The 16648-nt window shown below is 38.4% G+C and overlaps 2 protein-coding genes across 2 annotated transcripts; both read right to left on the bottom strand.

The window, feature by feature from the left end:
* Window positions 1–3670: 3670 nt before the first annotated feature.
* On the bottom strand, window positions 3671–5237 carry LOC121172160 (olfactory receptor 4C12-like). Its single transcript, XM_041004004.1, has 2 exons — window positions 4342–5237; window positions 3671–3698 (listed from the first exon to the last, which is right to left on the bottom strand). Exons 1-2 carry the CDS (start codon window positions 5235–5237, stop codon window positions 3671–3673), a joined length of 924 nt encoding a protein of 307 aa, XP_040859938.1.
* Window positions 5238–14350: 9113 nt separating this feature from the next.
* Window positions 14351–15283, bottom strand: LOC121172214 (olfactory receptor 4C12-like). The gene has a single exon (XM_041004065.1). It carries the CDS (start codon window positions 15281–15283, stop codon window positions 14351–14353), a length of 933 nt encoding a protein of 310 aa, XP_040859999.1.
* Window positions 15284–16648: the final 1365 nt, after the last annotated feature.

Genomic DNA, 16648 nt, shown 5'->3' with positions numbered 1-16648 from the left:
GAGATGCAGGTGCAATTTCAAGCTCCTGGCTTTGCTCTGGCCCCGACACAGCTACTGCAGGCATTTGGGGAATAAGGAAGCAAATAAAAGATATCTGTCTCCCTCTCTGTTTGTAAACCTGCCTTTCAAATAAACAATTAAACCTTCTTTTAAAAGTTGAACTCAGGGCCCGGCATGGGGGCTCAGCAGCTAAAGTCCTCGCCTTGCACACACCCGGGATCCCATATGGATGCCAGTTCTAATCCCGGCTGCCCTATTTCCCACCCAGCTCCCTGTTTGTAGCCTAGGAAAGCAGTCAAGGATGGCCCAAAGCCTTGGGACCCTTTACCCGCATATGATATCTGGAGGAGGCTCCTGACTCCTGGCTTCAGATCAGCTCAGCTCTGGCCATTGTGATCACTTGGGGAGTGAGCTATCAGATGGAAGATCTTCCTCTTTGCCTCTTCTTTCTGTATATCTGACTTTCTAATATAAATAAATAAATCTTTAAAATAAAAAAAAGTTGAACTCATACAAGAAGAATTGTAGTTTCCAGCCCCTGGGGATAAAAGTAGAAATATTGGTACAAGGGTATAAAGCTTCAGTTAGGCCAGATAAGTAAGTTCTGAAGAGCTAATGAACATGATAACTATATGTAATAAAGTAATACGTACTTGAAATTTGCCAAGAGAATAAATCTTCTTACCAAAGAAAATATGTTAATGATATGAGATGATGACTAATTAGCTTGGTTATGGTAATCTTACAACCATACGATTAGAATTTACCAAATGTTTATTTTATAATTTATAATGCATACAAAAATGAAAACCATGCTGTACACCTTAAATATAGTCAAAATTGATCTTTAAATATTACCCAATAAAGATAAAAGTCAGCAGATAAATTATATAATTACTTTGTAATATCTATCATTTTATTGCAAATAAGCAAATATTTTTATTACAAATTATATCATTATAAAGCCAAACTGTTCATGTAAAGTGTGAGTCCCATTTGGATTTTTTAAAATTTATTCATTTGGAAGTCAGTTACAGAGACAGAAGGAGAGAAACAGAGAGAAATCCCTCATCAGTTGATTCACTCCCCTGTTGGCAGCAATGGACAGCATTGGACCACATAGAAGCCAGGAGAGTGGAGCTCTTTCAGATCTCCCACAGGAGCAGCAGGGGCCAAGCACTTGGAGCATCTTCTGCTGCTTTCTCCCAGATGTTAGCAGGAATCGAAATAGGAAATAGAGCAACTAGCATATGAACCAGCACCCATATGGAATGCTGATATTGTAGGTGATGGCCTTGCCATTACACCACACCGCCAGCCCCCTTTTGGAAAATGTTTGACCGTTGATGGCAAGGATTAATTCAAAATCAAAGTAGAATACCATGCCTATAGATAACCATTTATTAAAACTATTTGTACAATGACCATCTCTGGAATCAATCCCAAATGGACAAATATTATATGTTCTCTCTAATATAAGGCAAACTTCATGCAAAATATAAGATCAATAGACACATAAGTAAACATGTATATACATACATTGTCACAGATGAACAGAATAATGAAGACTAGCATACCAGGAAGTAAAGCATACATCTCTACTCCCAAATAAAAAGATGCACTTACACATGTTGGACTTGTGACTATTGCCAAAAGACTATACTACTGTAATAATATGGGGGAAAACAGTGTCAGGGGAGAGTGGGGAGGGAGGTAGGGAAGATTGAAGAGGGAATCCCTATACCTATAAAACCATATCATAGAAATAATATAAATAAATAAATAAGACCATTTATACAATAACCATTTCTGGAATCATCTGGACCAGCCCAATGCAAAACTGACATGAAATTTTTAACAAACATCACTAGTTTTAACTCCTTTCTGTACAAACTCCCTTGGAATCTATATTAACTTCCACCCAACCAGACAATGGAGAGACACGTTGCATTTGTGTCATACAAATCCCCCCAGCCTCTATTCTCCACCCACTCCTCTAGTATTTCTTGATCTCAGTTGTAGGCTTCAGTCATATTGACTTGTAGATGATTTTGTCTTTCTACCAGATTGAAACTTCATTAACTTCTGGATATCAATTTTTTCCTCAATGTTATTCTATATGATAGATTTTTCCATGATTTTGTCTTCTCTGCATATTCCTGTTCCCATTCTAGTGCCAAAGTCCATCTCCTAGAAACCTGTGAGAAAAACAAAGTGCTCCATGGATGGAAACACGAGCTCCTTCACATATTGCGAGAAAGCCACATGAACAAAATCATGCACACAACAGACATATTAAAATATGTTTTACAATATCCGTTCATGTGTGCGTTCAAAATCTATGTATTCTTGATGAAATAATTAATAAGGATACCATAGACCTGGAATAAGCTCCTGGCTCCTGGTTTCACATCGGTTCAGTTTCAGACATTGCAAACCCTCCCCCAACTCCCCCGGGAAGTGAACCAGCAGATGGAAGATATTTCTGTCTCTCCTTCTATCTGTACATCTGCTTTTCCAATAAAAAAAAATAAATTTTTAATTAAAGAATATCTCAGTTTGTATCTCAGTCCTACCACTTTCATGAGGTTTTTTTATTTTTGACTGACAGTTTAAATATGCATATTTGCTACCACATGATATTTTGATACATGGAACCATTGCATAATGTCCAGACAAGGTAAGCATATTTCTCAAACATTTGAAGAGTAATATCTTGCAAAATGTATTGTAAGAATTTAAAATACCTTTAGTGTGACAGTCATCAATTTCTTACATCGCAGAAATAAATAGAGCCTATATGGTCTAACACATATTAGCAAATTCTGTAAGCATTTCTCCCCACGCTTAATCTGATGCTCTAACTTCTGTGCTTATAGGGCATTGAAAGTGGCATCTCTTCTTGATTTAAACATGAGTCTATCTTCATCTTGCTTTGACTATGTGGCTTTCATGTGTATGTTTCCAGGTGTCTGTGTATGCATTCAACAGGGCTCACTTCCTTTGACTTGGACTGACAACTTCATAGGACTGTGTGGCAGCTCTGCACGCAAATCTCAGTGATTCATCAGCTTCTCATCTCGGTATGCCTGCACTGTGGTGGGAAGGTTGGGGAACCATGCTCTCTGCCAACCTTAACGCAGCTGTCCCCCAGTCCAAACCATAATCTCTTGCTCACCAAACTCACAGTTCCTTGTTGCTTGCTCATCACCATCTGGATGAGAAGTACCCAGCTTTCCAGCTGAAGGCGTGGTCTGCACAGCTAACTTGAACACTCTCTGTTGCATAAAAAACAATTCAATTGACTTCTCTGTGACTCAGGGGAGGACAACTAAATCTTTCAAAACTTAAAATCCTACTCCAGGGAAGGAAGCACAACTGTTAAGTTAGTTTCTTTCTTAAAACCTCATCTTCCTATGACAGATGTCCTATAGCACTTTTATCATTAATCCTGTTACAGTTGACATTCCTGTTCAAACTTTCACACGAAAGCTATGGATCTCTCTCTTGATTGGACCCAAACTAATGTAGTATGGAAAACACATAATAAAATAGCAACCATGCAGACATCACTTAATATTTCCTGTTCTTTCTATGCAATTCACAAAACAGAAAATTCATTTTAAGGATAGAATCCAAAGTAAAGAATATCTTGAATCCTGATTTTTTTTCATTGATCACTAATAACAAGTAATTGTCTCAATGTCACATAACAACACTATTTTAATATCCATCCAATGCCCTAGACTCATACATTTTAGGATACGGTAATGTTTAATTCCAAAGTAACTGATAAATATATATAGCTATATATTGACTAAGAATCAGTAAATAGTGATAATGAGAGTGGAAAAGGAGACAGTAAATCTGGATGCAAGTTTTCTATAAGCTTTCTGCTATTTAAAGTAATATCAAATGCTTATATAAACCAGGTTTCTTCTGTTTTTTTTTAATATGTATTTTCTTGAGAAAGAGTGAGAACAAAGTTCCCTCCTATCAGGTCACTCCTCTAAAACCCACATGGACAGGGATACATCAGATCAAATGCAAAGCCAGAACCGTAATTCAGATTCACACATGAAAAGCAGTGACTCAACCACCTGAGCCATCACTTACTCTCACGGTGCTCATCAGGGTGAGCAGGGTGTACAGCAGGGAATTGAACCCAAGCACTCCGATGTGGGATGAAGTAGTTATGTCAAGCAGCTACTTACCCTAGACCACTCATTCACAAACACCATGTAATGCTCTACAGACTAAGAGGTTTGGAGTATTACTTCTACTATATGTTACACTCAGTCAGGCTATTTAATGAGCATCTGAATTCCCTTTTTCCTCAACAGCTTCCTTATCGCATTTTTTACCTCAGCATTTCTGAGGGTGTAGATTAAAGGATTTAACATAGGAGTCACCATAGTATAAAATATAGCAACTGCTTTATCAATGGACAGAGTGATCACTGGACGAAGATACACAAATATGCAGGGCAAGAAAAATAACACCACCACTGTGATGTGAGAGACACATGTGGAGAGGGCTTTGCGCCTGCCTTCCACACTGTAGCTCCTTAGAGTGCACAAGATGATCACATAGGAACACACCAACAGGAGGAAGTTTAACAGGCAGATGAATCCACTGTTGGCAGCTACAAAGAGGCCAAGGAGGTGAGTGTCCCTGCACACGAGTTTCAACAGAGGGTACAAGTCACACATGAAGTGGTCGATGACATTGGGGCCACAGAAAGGCAGCCAGACCGTGAAGAGGATCTGGATCGTGGCATGCAGAAGCCCTCCAGTCCACGCCACTCCCACCAGCAGGACACACAGCCTGGGGCTCATGATGGCACTGTAGTGCAGGGGCTTGCAGATGGCCACGTAGCGGTCATAGGCCATCGCTGTCAGCAGAAGGATCTCGGTGGCACCAAAAATATGCTCGGCATACACTTGAGTCATACACCCATTGAAGGAGATGATTTTCTGCTCGTGAAGGGAGTCTGCGATCAGCTTGGGAGCTGAGGAAGAAGAATAAATTGTGTCTATCAAGGAAAGGTGGGTCAGGAAGAAGTACATGGGCGAGTTCAGGGCCTGGCTGCTGACGATGGTGACCACGATGAGAAGGTTTCCTGAAAGCGTTATCACATACAGAAGCAAGAACACCCCGAACAGCACTTTCTGCACTGTAGGGTTCAGGGACAGACCTACTAAGATGAATTCCGTCACATTCCTCTTGCTCTCCATCTGTGAGATGTTGGTGGTAAAAACTCCAGGAGGAAATGTGTCACCTTTAGAAAAGAGACAAAAGAATCAAGTAGGTCAAACTCCACATTTTCCCTACTCCTGCACACCACATTAGATTCTCTCCCTTTTTCTCTCTAGGAACAGGAATCTCACCATTGTTTAATGGACTCTTTTATTGTCTTCATCACCATAAAATATTTTAATAAGACATAGGAATTCAAGAAAAAAGAGAGATTCCATTTTCTAGGATCCAAATCATTGTAAGATTTGACTTGGACATCAGTGCAATGGAAATATGCAGTTATCTGAGATAATTTTGGAGTGAAACTAACAAGGCTTAATGTTGTATATACTGAGAAAACAATTAAAAAGTTGTATCATATGCATTCTATACTTACGTAGCATACTCTATACAAAAAATAATAAATAATACTTATGAAATTGGCATTTGAATGTTAACTTTTGTTTTAATCGTTAAATTCAAAATTTCACTTACAAATTATATTTGTTTTGCTTTTTGCTAAAACACATATTTAAATATTGATAGTGAAATGAAGAGGTGATGAGTCTTCAAATCCTCATCACAATGAAAATTATGAGAGTTCTATATGTGAATGTCAAATATTTTTAGACCAAATTAAATTTTTGCTAGCATTTGTAATATATCTTATTATGACCTAATTTAAGAAACTAATGATAAGAGGTCAGTTTTATATCACTCCTAGTAAAAGAATCTAAGCAAGAATAGATGAATGAAAATGGTGAAATTATTGATATTTTATGAAAAGTTTTGTGCAGTAATATCACCAAAATTAATAAACTGACATATTAAAAATTTAGTTGAAGCAAAGACAAGATGATCTTGGCAAAGAAGGCAGCACCAGACAACTGGTACAAATGTGTGAGAAAAATACTGGTCTTTTGCTCACCCTAATTTCAACAATTAACAACAGGAACCTTGGTCACCACAATCAATAGTTCACTTGTTTAATTTTATGCACTTCTGAGATTTTGAAATACAGAATATGTCCCACTAAATGGATCCCTTAGCTGTTGTATCCAGCAGCCAAAGGAGAGCCCTGAGCAGAAATTGAAGTCATGAGGATCCTAGAGCACGTCTCCAAAAATTGGTCGCAGGTCATGAAACATGCTCTCCCCAGTGTGATCTTGAAGAAAAGCCAACACAGTAATGAGTCAGGTACAGAAGCAGCCCAGTCAAGAGCATCAGCTTTTCAGAATGCTCAAGGCGTTTTGCCTGTTGGCATTCTAGCGTGTGAAAGAATGACACATTTGCTTCTAAGAGCATCAGGACAAAGTGTCGAAGCATTAGCAGAAAATGCCTGAAAAAAACCCTCAGAGTTCCTGCCCATCATGGCCAATGTTCCTGCTCATTTCTCTCACAAAACAAAGGCGTTCTGCACAAATTTTAATGGTGAAAAATTATATATGATGTCAATGTCGTGATTGGCTCATTCTGACTTGTTTCATCTCCTAATCTTAAAAATTATCTCAAGAGCTGCGAGTAATATAAAAAAGACTGACTTGACACAGTTAAATGCACAGGGACTAACATTTTTTCAAAGTAAGTTTAAATAGAGTCAGAATGAAAAGTTACAGCAGAAGTTGTCTTATTTGTCTGCAGAGCATAGAATTTAATGTATTTGTCATTTGTATCTCTGCTTCAGAGATAAAGTTTTCCTTTGAAAACCAGAAGTCAAATGATCCCTTCTCACTTCACCTGTCCAGCCAGGACAGTGAGTCACACACCGTGTCCCACACTACACTGAGTGTGTCCTTACTGGTCTCGGCTGTCTGTTAAGTCTCCTTCTGTCATTTAACCTCACATGGTATGCAAGATGAGGATATTCTTTCAAGTAGACATTGTGCACAAGCCTGTCTCTGACTATCCAAATAACATACACATTTTTCCCGGAGGAAACTGACATTAAGACATCCAACTACAACACTCATCCCATACTGAAAAACCTAGAAATTGACTCAAGATGTTGCAAAATGCAAACTTTTTCTTAATAACTTAGATTTATCAAAATCCACAATTCAGTAAGATATTTCTGTAAAATAGCCTTTTGCATCTAAAGTGACCCTTCATCAAATATCTGAAAGTAATTCTTCAGGTATTTTAACTTCCTCTTAGGAAGAAATGGAACTCTACATTGAGGTTAGCAATCTGCAATCCTACGTCACTTACTGTGATTGCCTCTGTAGCTGAGGAGAAGGACTAGCGTCTTCAGAAATACAAGTAATTATCGTAGGCAGCTACTCAGATAACATGCTATGTAATGTGTATTCTCCAGTCTCCAGTGACAGTACAATCTTAGAGAAACCAAAGGAGGACATAAATTTCTTCAAAATTACGAAACATACATTTTCAAAGATCCAATGCCTTCTGAAATTCATACCAAATTTCATGCCTGGAATTTGAGACTCAAGAAACATTTCAGAGCTGAAACAGGATCCTCCTCAATTAAGACTATTTCTCTTTCAGTCATCATATTTAGAGAAGATGGTGAATTTTTTTATTAAAAGACTTCTCCTTCTAGTCGAGGCTTTGTCCTCTCAGGAATTAATTATCTCTCTTTTGTAATTTTCATAGAAGATACTTAGAAATATACATCTGTAAATAATGCATCTGCACCTGATTAGGTATTACCCTTGCATTGTAAGTAATCTATTAAAAGCATACATTTCTGATCTGTGTGCTAAGGGGTAGAACCCTCTGGGTATCATTAACTGGGCAAAGAAGGACTCTAAATGCTATCTGAATAACAGCACAGGTTTCCCTGAGGAGAGGTAGTCGCTGGCTGAGTCCTGGAGGAGGATGAGACACAACTCACTCTCAACCGTACCATCAACAAACCACAGCACTATCTGTCCACAGAAAGGAACCCTGGAAGTTGAAACACTTTCATGCCATGAGACGTCTGGAGGTGGAAGCTAGAAATAAGCAAAAATCCTGCTGATAAATATTGCAGTCCCAAAATCTAATTCTAACCTGATTTCCATGCCTTCCCATTCATGTTTCCTGACACTTTGGAACTTCTGTGATCATTCAGTGTAATAAGTTAAACCTAGGGAAAGACACTTTAGATTTTCTTTGTGCATGATATGCCCAGGAGAGTGGAGTGGAGTCAAACATGTTCTGACATCCTGCAAGCATATGTTATACATCCAGCACTCAGCCTGGAGGATAGGCTGCTGTTTAACTCACATATCATAGAAGCTGAAACAGCAGTTGTATTTCAATGTATGGCTAGACAGGGAATGGAGAATCAGAGGGAGAAAAAAAAAACATTGCTATGCTCTATGTCCTTTGTTCTATCAATAGGATGCATGACATTGATTGGTTTTCCTATGTTGAAACAATCTTGCATTCCTGGGATAAAATTCCACTTGATCCTGGTGCATAATGTTTATAGGCTATTAGACACCGTTTTTAAGAATTCTGTTGAGAATTTTTATACCTATTGGACATAAACATGGACTGTAATTTTCTTGTACTATCTTTGGTATTGGTACTAGGAGCTACAGATCTCATAGAATCAATTTGGAAGTGTTCCCCTACTTTCTGTTTTTTGAAAGATTGTGAAGGATTGATGTAAATTAGTAAATAAATGTGTGATTACACTTGGCAATGAAGCTGAAGTCATCCTGACCTGGATTTTCTTTGGGGGAAGAATTTTATTTTTTCCTTGCTAATTCAATTTCTTTTCTTGTAGATGCATTCCCATGATTCCATTTCAATGCTCTTGTTTGCTTTCAAACAATTTCTCATTTTCATCTAACTCATAGAATTTGTTGACTACTTGTTCATGACATTCCTTTACAATATTCTTCATAAATTCAAGGGCAATGTATCCTTATTCGATGCTGGTCTTTTGTTTTCCCCTTTCTTTTTTTAAATCAAATCTAGTTCTCATGTTGTCATTTTAAGAATCATTGCAAAGAGCATACTTTTAAGATTTTTCTCTATATTTCACTTTCTGACTTACTTCTTTCTCCTCTGGTCCCGTTCATTTCTTTCTATTTGTTTTGTATATAATCTGCTCTTTTTCTTATCTTAAGGAGAAAGTTAAGGCGATTGAATGGAGAGCTATTTTAAAGATGTATTTGAAAGGAAGAATTACACAGAGAAAGGGAGCAACAGAAAGAACTTTCATTCATGGGTTCACTCCCCACATTGTGGCAACAGGCGGGGCTGGGCCCAATTGAAGCAGAGTTCCAGAAGATTCTGCAGCACTTCCCATAGGAGAATAGGGTTCCAAACACTTGGGTCATCTTCCATGGCTTTCTTAGGCACACGAGCAGGGAGTTGGAGAGAAAATGGAACAGCTGGATCTTGAACACACCAGCATATGAGCTACACCACAATGCCAACCTCCCTTCTATGTGTAAAACAGACATTTTGAGCTGTGAATTTCCACTTAGCAAGATCTTAGATGCATTCCACCATCTTTTGGTATATTGTAGTTTTACTTTTCCTTCATCTTGAAGTGTTTTCTGCTTTTCCTTGTGTTTTTTATTATGTGTTATGTAGGAATATGAAACTTAATTTACACATATTTGTAAATTCCCCCTGGTATTATTTCTAACTCCATTACATAGTGGATAATGTATTTAGTATGATCAGACTCCTGAAATGCATTGACTTACGTTTAAGGCCTAATCTACAGTCTAACCTGAGCCAGGTTGCATGTGTGCTTGAGGAAAATGTGTAGGTAACACAGCATGGCCCATGTAGTTGGGTCCTTGCCACCCATATTGAACTCCAAGATGGAATTCCTGGCTCCTGGCTTCTGGATTGAGCCTGACACCACCCTGTCTGTTGTTTGCTGCCACCTTTTAAGGAGTGAACCAACAGGTGGAAAGTATTCTCTTCCTCCCTCTCTCTCTCTCTCTCTCTCTCTCTCTCTCCTTCCCTCTCTGCCATTTTGCTTTTCAAGTGAGTAATTTTTTTAATGACTGTCATATACATTAAACAATAACACTATCCAAAGCCATTAATTAGACATATAGAATCTATCATTCAGGCTCTTTTCATCCATTTTCAGGATTTGTAAAAGATAATTGTTGCTATTTACTAATAATCAGAAATGTAATTTTTACTTAGAAAAGTATAATAGATATAAAGGTATTAGGATAAGAAATAATATCTCAGTTTGTGTCTCAGTTTTGCCACTCGTGTGACATTTAGTCAAATAACATTGGGTTTTTTTAATTTTTAATTGACACATTAAAAATGTGGATATTTATGTAGTATTACATGGTATTTTTTCATATTATTATGATTTTATGACAGAGATCCATAGGCCCTGGGATTTCCCCTACCCTCTTTTCAAATCCCTCCCCCTACACACACACTGAGTTCTCTCATCATTACAACAGCATAGTTCCTCATAAGCAGTTGTAAGTCCATCATTGCGGCCATGGGCAATGGCACAGAGTCCAATATCCCATTGTCAAGACATATCCAAAAGTTTCACTGGGAGTCCATCCTCAATCCAGAAGTAGAGATGCAACTGCACCCGTATCCTCACGTCTGGACAAGTCAGTCTCCACTACACCATCATTATACATCCCCCCAAGTGAAAAGCCACAAAATAAAATCAACAACAGGAAGAAAAATAGAACATTAGAACATTACAATGCCATGACGTTAACTAACATACCACTGAATGACTAACGTGCCATTTAAAAAATGAAAATCAAGAACCTTCTTGATAAGAAGGATGCTACTGTGTGAACTGAGTCATTAAAGAATTTACTGAGGAAAAAAGTGTTTTCAAAAAATGAAACTAAAAGCAAAAACATCAAAATCCATGAGATAGATTCTGCTGATCTTTTTTGGTGAGTTGTATCCCCTGTAGGCAACAAATGAACTTTTTTTAATCCAGTCTACTAATCTATGACATTTGATTGATGAGTTTAAGCCATTTACATTCTGGATTAATATAAATAGGTGGTAGTTTGTTCCTGTCATTTAGTAATGGGTTGTTCATTGATATAGCTTGACTCAGCTCTGCTTCCAACTTTTTGATTATTTCCTCACTGTGACAAGAAATATCTTCTAATTTTGAGATCCTTCCTTCTGTCTCATTCATTCTACCATTGAGATTGTCCACTGAATTTTTAATTTGCTCTGGTGCAATCCTCATTTTCAACAATTTGGCTTGATTTTGTCTCAGTGTTGCTATTTCCTGTGTGACATACTCCTTAAGCACCTGCAAGTGCTTCTTGTGGTTGATAAGAAGCTTTATAACATGTGTTTTGAATTCTGTATCTCTGATTTTCTCTATGTATTCCTCTGTTAACTCTGAGTTTAGCAAAGGCTTTTGCTCCTTTGTTGGGGACTCTTCATTAATATTCATTGTGCCCATGTCTCCATTTTTCGCTCTTAGTCATTGTACTTCTGGTTAGCAGATTCTTCTCCTTAGGGCAGCTTTCTAAGCTGTGTCACCCACAGGTCTACAATTTAATACACATATACGTGTGATGTGCAGTTAAGGTAAACTCTCTCCTTAAAAATGTGAGCTTTCAGATCCCATAAGATATGTTGCAAGCATTAAGAATATGTTTCTGTGAGAGTAACTAATTACCATTCAACTTCAAACATGCACTTCATTGCTTCAACTTTGTTGAAAAAAAAAAAATAGGTCTTCAAGAATTTTCCACAAACCTGGCTTGATATCTGTAAATGTTAAGTATATCTTAAAGGTTTATCAATTCAATCATCTGTTTGAAAGGCAGAGAGAGGCGGGTAAACAGAGAAAGAAAGCTCTTCCCTTCACTATTTCATACCCCAGATCCCAGCAAGAGTCAGGACAGGGCTAGTCTGGAGCATGGCAGGGTCCCAAGTACTGAAAAGTGCATGTCTTCCTGATTTAAATGTTTCTGTTTTCAACTTGCTCTATGTGAATTCCAACTGTTTTATATGTGTGTTCACACATCAATAGGTTTCATGGGGATGTCTCTAGTGGTGTCCACTTCTATTAAATTTGATGTCGCCTCATGGACAATGTCCCATTCAGTCGCAGTGGCAGCTATGCAAGACCTCCTAGTGATCTTGGACACGACGCTGCTCTGTTTCCCAGCCCTACCTGTCTGCACTGTGGTGGGAAGAGTTCCAGCAGACATTGTCAAGTTACACCCCAGTCTGATCGCCAGTCGAAGTCACAGTTCCTTGCTCACCATCTTTTGCACACCGTGATCCCAAGGAGACAATTGCAGATCTCCAGTTTCAGGCTATGTCCTGTGTGCCAGCTTCTGTATACACTGTGTGGGCCAGTTCCAGCCTTTTCAAACACAATGAGGCTTCCCACCATCCAAAGGAAGTAAACTACATCTTTCTGAAATACCAGAAGCTTGGACGTAGGAAGGGAGAACACATTCTAAATAAATTGTGCTTTTAGATATTCATTTTCCAATCCCATGGTATTCTTTAATACTTTATTATTATTAAACTTCTGATATAATTCATTCTTCTATGTAAACTTTCCTTATTCAAACTTTCCCAGGAAAAGAATGTGGCCTCATTGGATGTTAACTAATGGAAAATGCTTCACCAATTATATAAATATTACCTCTATTTCTTATATAACCAATATTGAATAAACAATAAATTACACAAAATAATAAATTTCTATCAAGGCCAGAACACAAAGTAAAGAACTGTCATTAGCATATTCTTTTTCATCGCCATAGTAACCATATCTTTGGAGCTAACTCATTCCTAGGCATAGGATTAGCTTGCAATGACAGCACCCCATATGGGAAGCAGTTCATGTTCCAACTGTTCTACTACCAATCCAGCTCCATGCTTATGGTCTGAAAAAATAGTGGAAAGTGACTCAGTGCGTGGGCCATGGCACCCACGTAAGAGACCAGGAAGAAATTCCTGACTCCTGGCTTTGGATTAGCTTATCATCAAACATCGCAGCCATTTGGGGGAGTGAACTGGCAGATGGAAGATATCTGTCTCTCTCTCTCCCCTTCTCTCTCTCTATCTAGCTGCCTTTCTTTTTCTCTCATAAATATTCTTTTCAAATTAAAGCAATAATAAATACATAAATCCAAAAAAGTAAGATAATCAGATCAAAAACATAAAAGTAATAACTGATATCTCAGGGTTACATAACAATATTACTTAAAAATCAACCCAATATCTCAGATTCATATTCTTAGATACTAGAAATATTTGGGACGTCCAAGTAGCGTGTAAAATATTATTGGTTAAAAGGTAGTATGTTGGGCCTGGGGCAGTAGCCTTGTAGTTAAAGTGCTCACCTTCCATGCACAGGGCTGAGATCCCATATGGCACCAGTTCATGTTTCAGCTATTCCACTTCACATCCAGCTCCCTGCTTGTGGCCTGAGGAAATAGTGAAGGACAGCTCAAAGCCTTGAGACCCGACACCCACTTGAAAGATCCAAAAGAGGCTCCTGGTTTTGAATCAGCTCATCTCCAGCCATTGGTGAACTTGGGGAGTGAAAGAGAGGACAGAAGCTCTTCCTCTCTGTCTCTCTTCCTTTTTGTATATCTGACTTTCCAATAAATATAAGTAAAATCTTTTTTTTAAAAAAAAAAAAGGTTAGTAAGATGTGATGTGTGGAACTGGAGACAATAATCTAGGCGACAGTTCAAACTTTACTTAAACATGAGTAACTCTGCAAGTATTAGCCCTCCTCTGCTTAGAGTGAACATAGTCCTGATTTTATTTTATCTGAAAGGAAGATCCCGACTCCTGCTTCACAATTGCAATGCCCGCTGTGGACAGAGATAGAGCAGGCTACATCCAGAAGCCAGAAACTAGACCTAAGTCTCCCAGATGGGCAAAAGAGATGCAAACCCCTGAGCCATCACCTGATACCTCCTTATAGTACTCATGAGCAAGAACTTGAAATTACAGGAGGACCTGGAAATCAGACATGGATACTCCAGATTAGACATAGGCTTAAGGAAAAGCAACTTACACACACACACACACACACACACACACACACACACACACACACCTGAAGTTAATGTTGTGATACAAATCAAGAACATGGGACTACATTACATATATTATATCCACATGTTACACCCAAAGGACTTATTCAATAATTATCATCTGAATTCCCTTTTTTCTTCAACAGCTTCCTTATCGCATTTTTTACCTCAGCATTTCTGAGGGTATAGATTAAAGGATTTAACATAGGCGCCATCACAGTATAAAATACAGCAACTGCTTTATCAATGGACAGAGTGATCACTGGACGAAGATACACAAATATGCAGGGTACAAAACATAACACAACCACTGTGATGTGAGAGACACATGTGGAGAGGGCTTTGCGCCTGCCTTCCACACTGTAGCTCCTTAGAGTGCACAAGATGACCACATAGGAACACAGCAACAGGAGGAAGTTTAACAGGCAGATGAGTCCACTGTTGGCAGCTACAAAGAGGCCAAGGAGGTGAGTGTCCCTGCACACGAGTTTCAACAGAGGGTACAAGTCACACATGAAGTGGTCGATGACATTGGGGCCACAGAAAGGCAGCCAGACCGTGAAGAGGATCTGGATCGTGGCATGCAGAAACCCTCCAGTCCACGCCACTCCCACCAGCAGGACACACAGCCTGGGGCTCATGATGGCGCTGTAGTGCAGGGGCTTGCAGATGGCCACGTAGCGGTCATAGGCCATCGCTGTCAGCAGAAGGATCTCGGTGGCACCAAAAATATGCTCGGCATACACTTGAGTCATACACCCATTGAAGGAGATGATTTTCTGCTCGTGAAGGCAGTCTGCGATCAGCTTGGGAGCTGAGGAAGAAGAATAAATTGTGTCTATCAAGGAAAGGTGGGTCAGGAAGAAGTACATGGGCGAGTTCAGGGCCTGGCTGCTGACGATGGTGACCACGATGAGAAGGTTTCCTGAAAGCGTTATCACATACAGAAGCAAGAACACCCCGAACAGCACTTTCTGCACTGTAGGGTTCAGGGACAGACCTACTAAGATGAATTCCGTCACATTCCTCTTGCTCTCCATCTGTGAGATGTTGGTGGTAAAAACTCCAGGAGGAAATGTGTCACCTTTAGAAAACAGACAAAAGAATCAAGTAGGTCAAACTCCACATTTTCCCTACTCCTCCATACTATAATTGAATATCTTCCTAAGACGCTCTAGGAACAGGTGCCACCTCAGTTTCTTGGTTGCCCTGTTCGTCTTTCATTATCTTGATTACAACAGTATTGTTACAATAAACAAATTCCTTTTCTAGAATCTGAGTAATTGTAAGACTTCACTTATACATCAGTATGTTGGAAAATTTAGTCACTGGAAGTCATGGTTCTGGTGACTAAAAGACTTCATAATGTAATATAAAGTGCTTTTAAAAATGATTTTATTTTATCTTGAATTTTAACATTTTGAAATTTGGGGTGTTTCTATTATTCTTTCATATACGTGAGGATATTTGAACATAATAGGATGCTTCATGGAAAATAGAATTATAATAGTTTATTTTGGTGCCAAAAATTTAATCAGGGCATATGGGGGTTCTTTACAAGTTTATGGAAATGCAATAATGTAGTGCATCATTCTGCTTTTTAAGTGTAATCTTACGGAACCGCATTGTAAAATAGCAATAATAACAATAATAAAGTACAGGTTTAAAGTTTATGAAAAACTACTCATGGATTTCAGAATTTTTCATTGTGTATAAAGCAATTTTCTTTTTCACGTTTAAGGAATGTATTAATACATTAGAATCTCAGGATCGCAGAAATGAATGGTATACTTGTTGAACTTTCTCAGAGGATAATTGAGCCTTTAAATTTAACTTTTTCATTTCTTTTTTTTCTCTACATTTTTTGAAGTACCATCTTATGACATGTGACTCTCCAAAATCTCATGTGAGTGTTTCCCCTTTCGTTGATTCTCATAAACTACCCAAATTAGAGCCCTATTTCAAATAAATGAGGGGCTGGACCCCGACCATCTGAAACTGTCCAAATCTGCTGTACCAAACCCCGCTCTTGCTGGAGGAAGCTATAAATGACTCATCCAACTACTACACTTTTGTCACACTCAAAGCCTAGAAACTTACTTAGGAATTCACAACATGTAAACCTTCTTACTACACCTAAATCTACAAATTCGTGTAATGAAAGTTTTGCAAAGCAGTCTAAACCATATAAATACAATTCTTCATCAAAACCAGAAAGTAATGCTTTGTCTTAACTATAGATTCCTTTGGGGGGGAGGGAGAAATGGAAGTATAAAAATGAATTAAAATCCACAATTTTAGGTAACTTACTGTGATAGCCTCTGTAGTTGAAGGGAATGACCAGTGTATTCAGAAATAAGAGGTAAGCATATATGTAGCTACTCAAATAGTATGCTAGGTGGTGT

Source organism: Ochotona curzoniae, unplaced genomic scaffold, assembly GCF_017591425.1.
Source record: "Ochotona curzoniae isolate NIBS_2020 unplaced genomic scaffold, NIBS_Ocur_1.0 scaffold_3171, whole genome shotgun sequence".
NCBI classification, from domain to species: Eukaryota; Metazoa; Chordata; class Mammalia; order Lagomorpha; family Ochotonidae; genus Ochotona; species Ochotona curzoniae.
This window is presented reverse-complemented; position numbering and strand designations above follow the sequence as displayed.

Bases quoted from the DNA above. Each gene is read 5' to 3' on its own strand.
- LOC121172160 (XM_041004004.1), bottom strand. From the start codon at position 5,237: ATGGAGAGCAAGAGGAATGTGACGGAATTCATCTTAGTAGGTCTGTCC. The intron at 3,699-4,341 runs GTTGAGGAAAAA...TGTGACATTGAG, and splicing joins AAAAATGCGATAAGGAAGCT to ACAATTACTTGTTATTAGTG.
- LOC121172214 (XM_041004065.1), bottom strand. From the start codon at position 15,283: ATGGAGAGCAAGAGGAATGTGACGGAATTCATCTTAGTAGGTCTGTCC.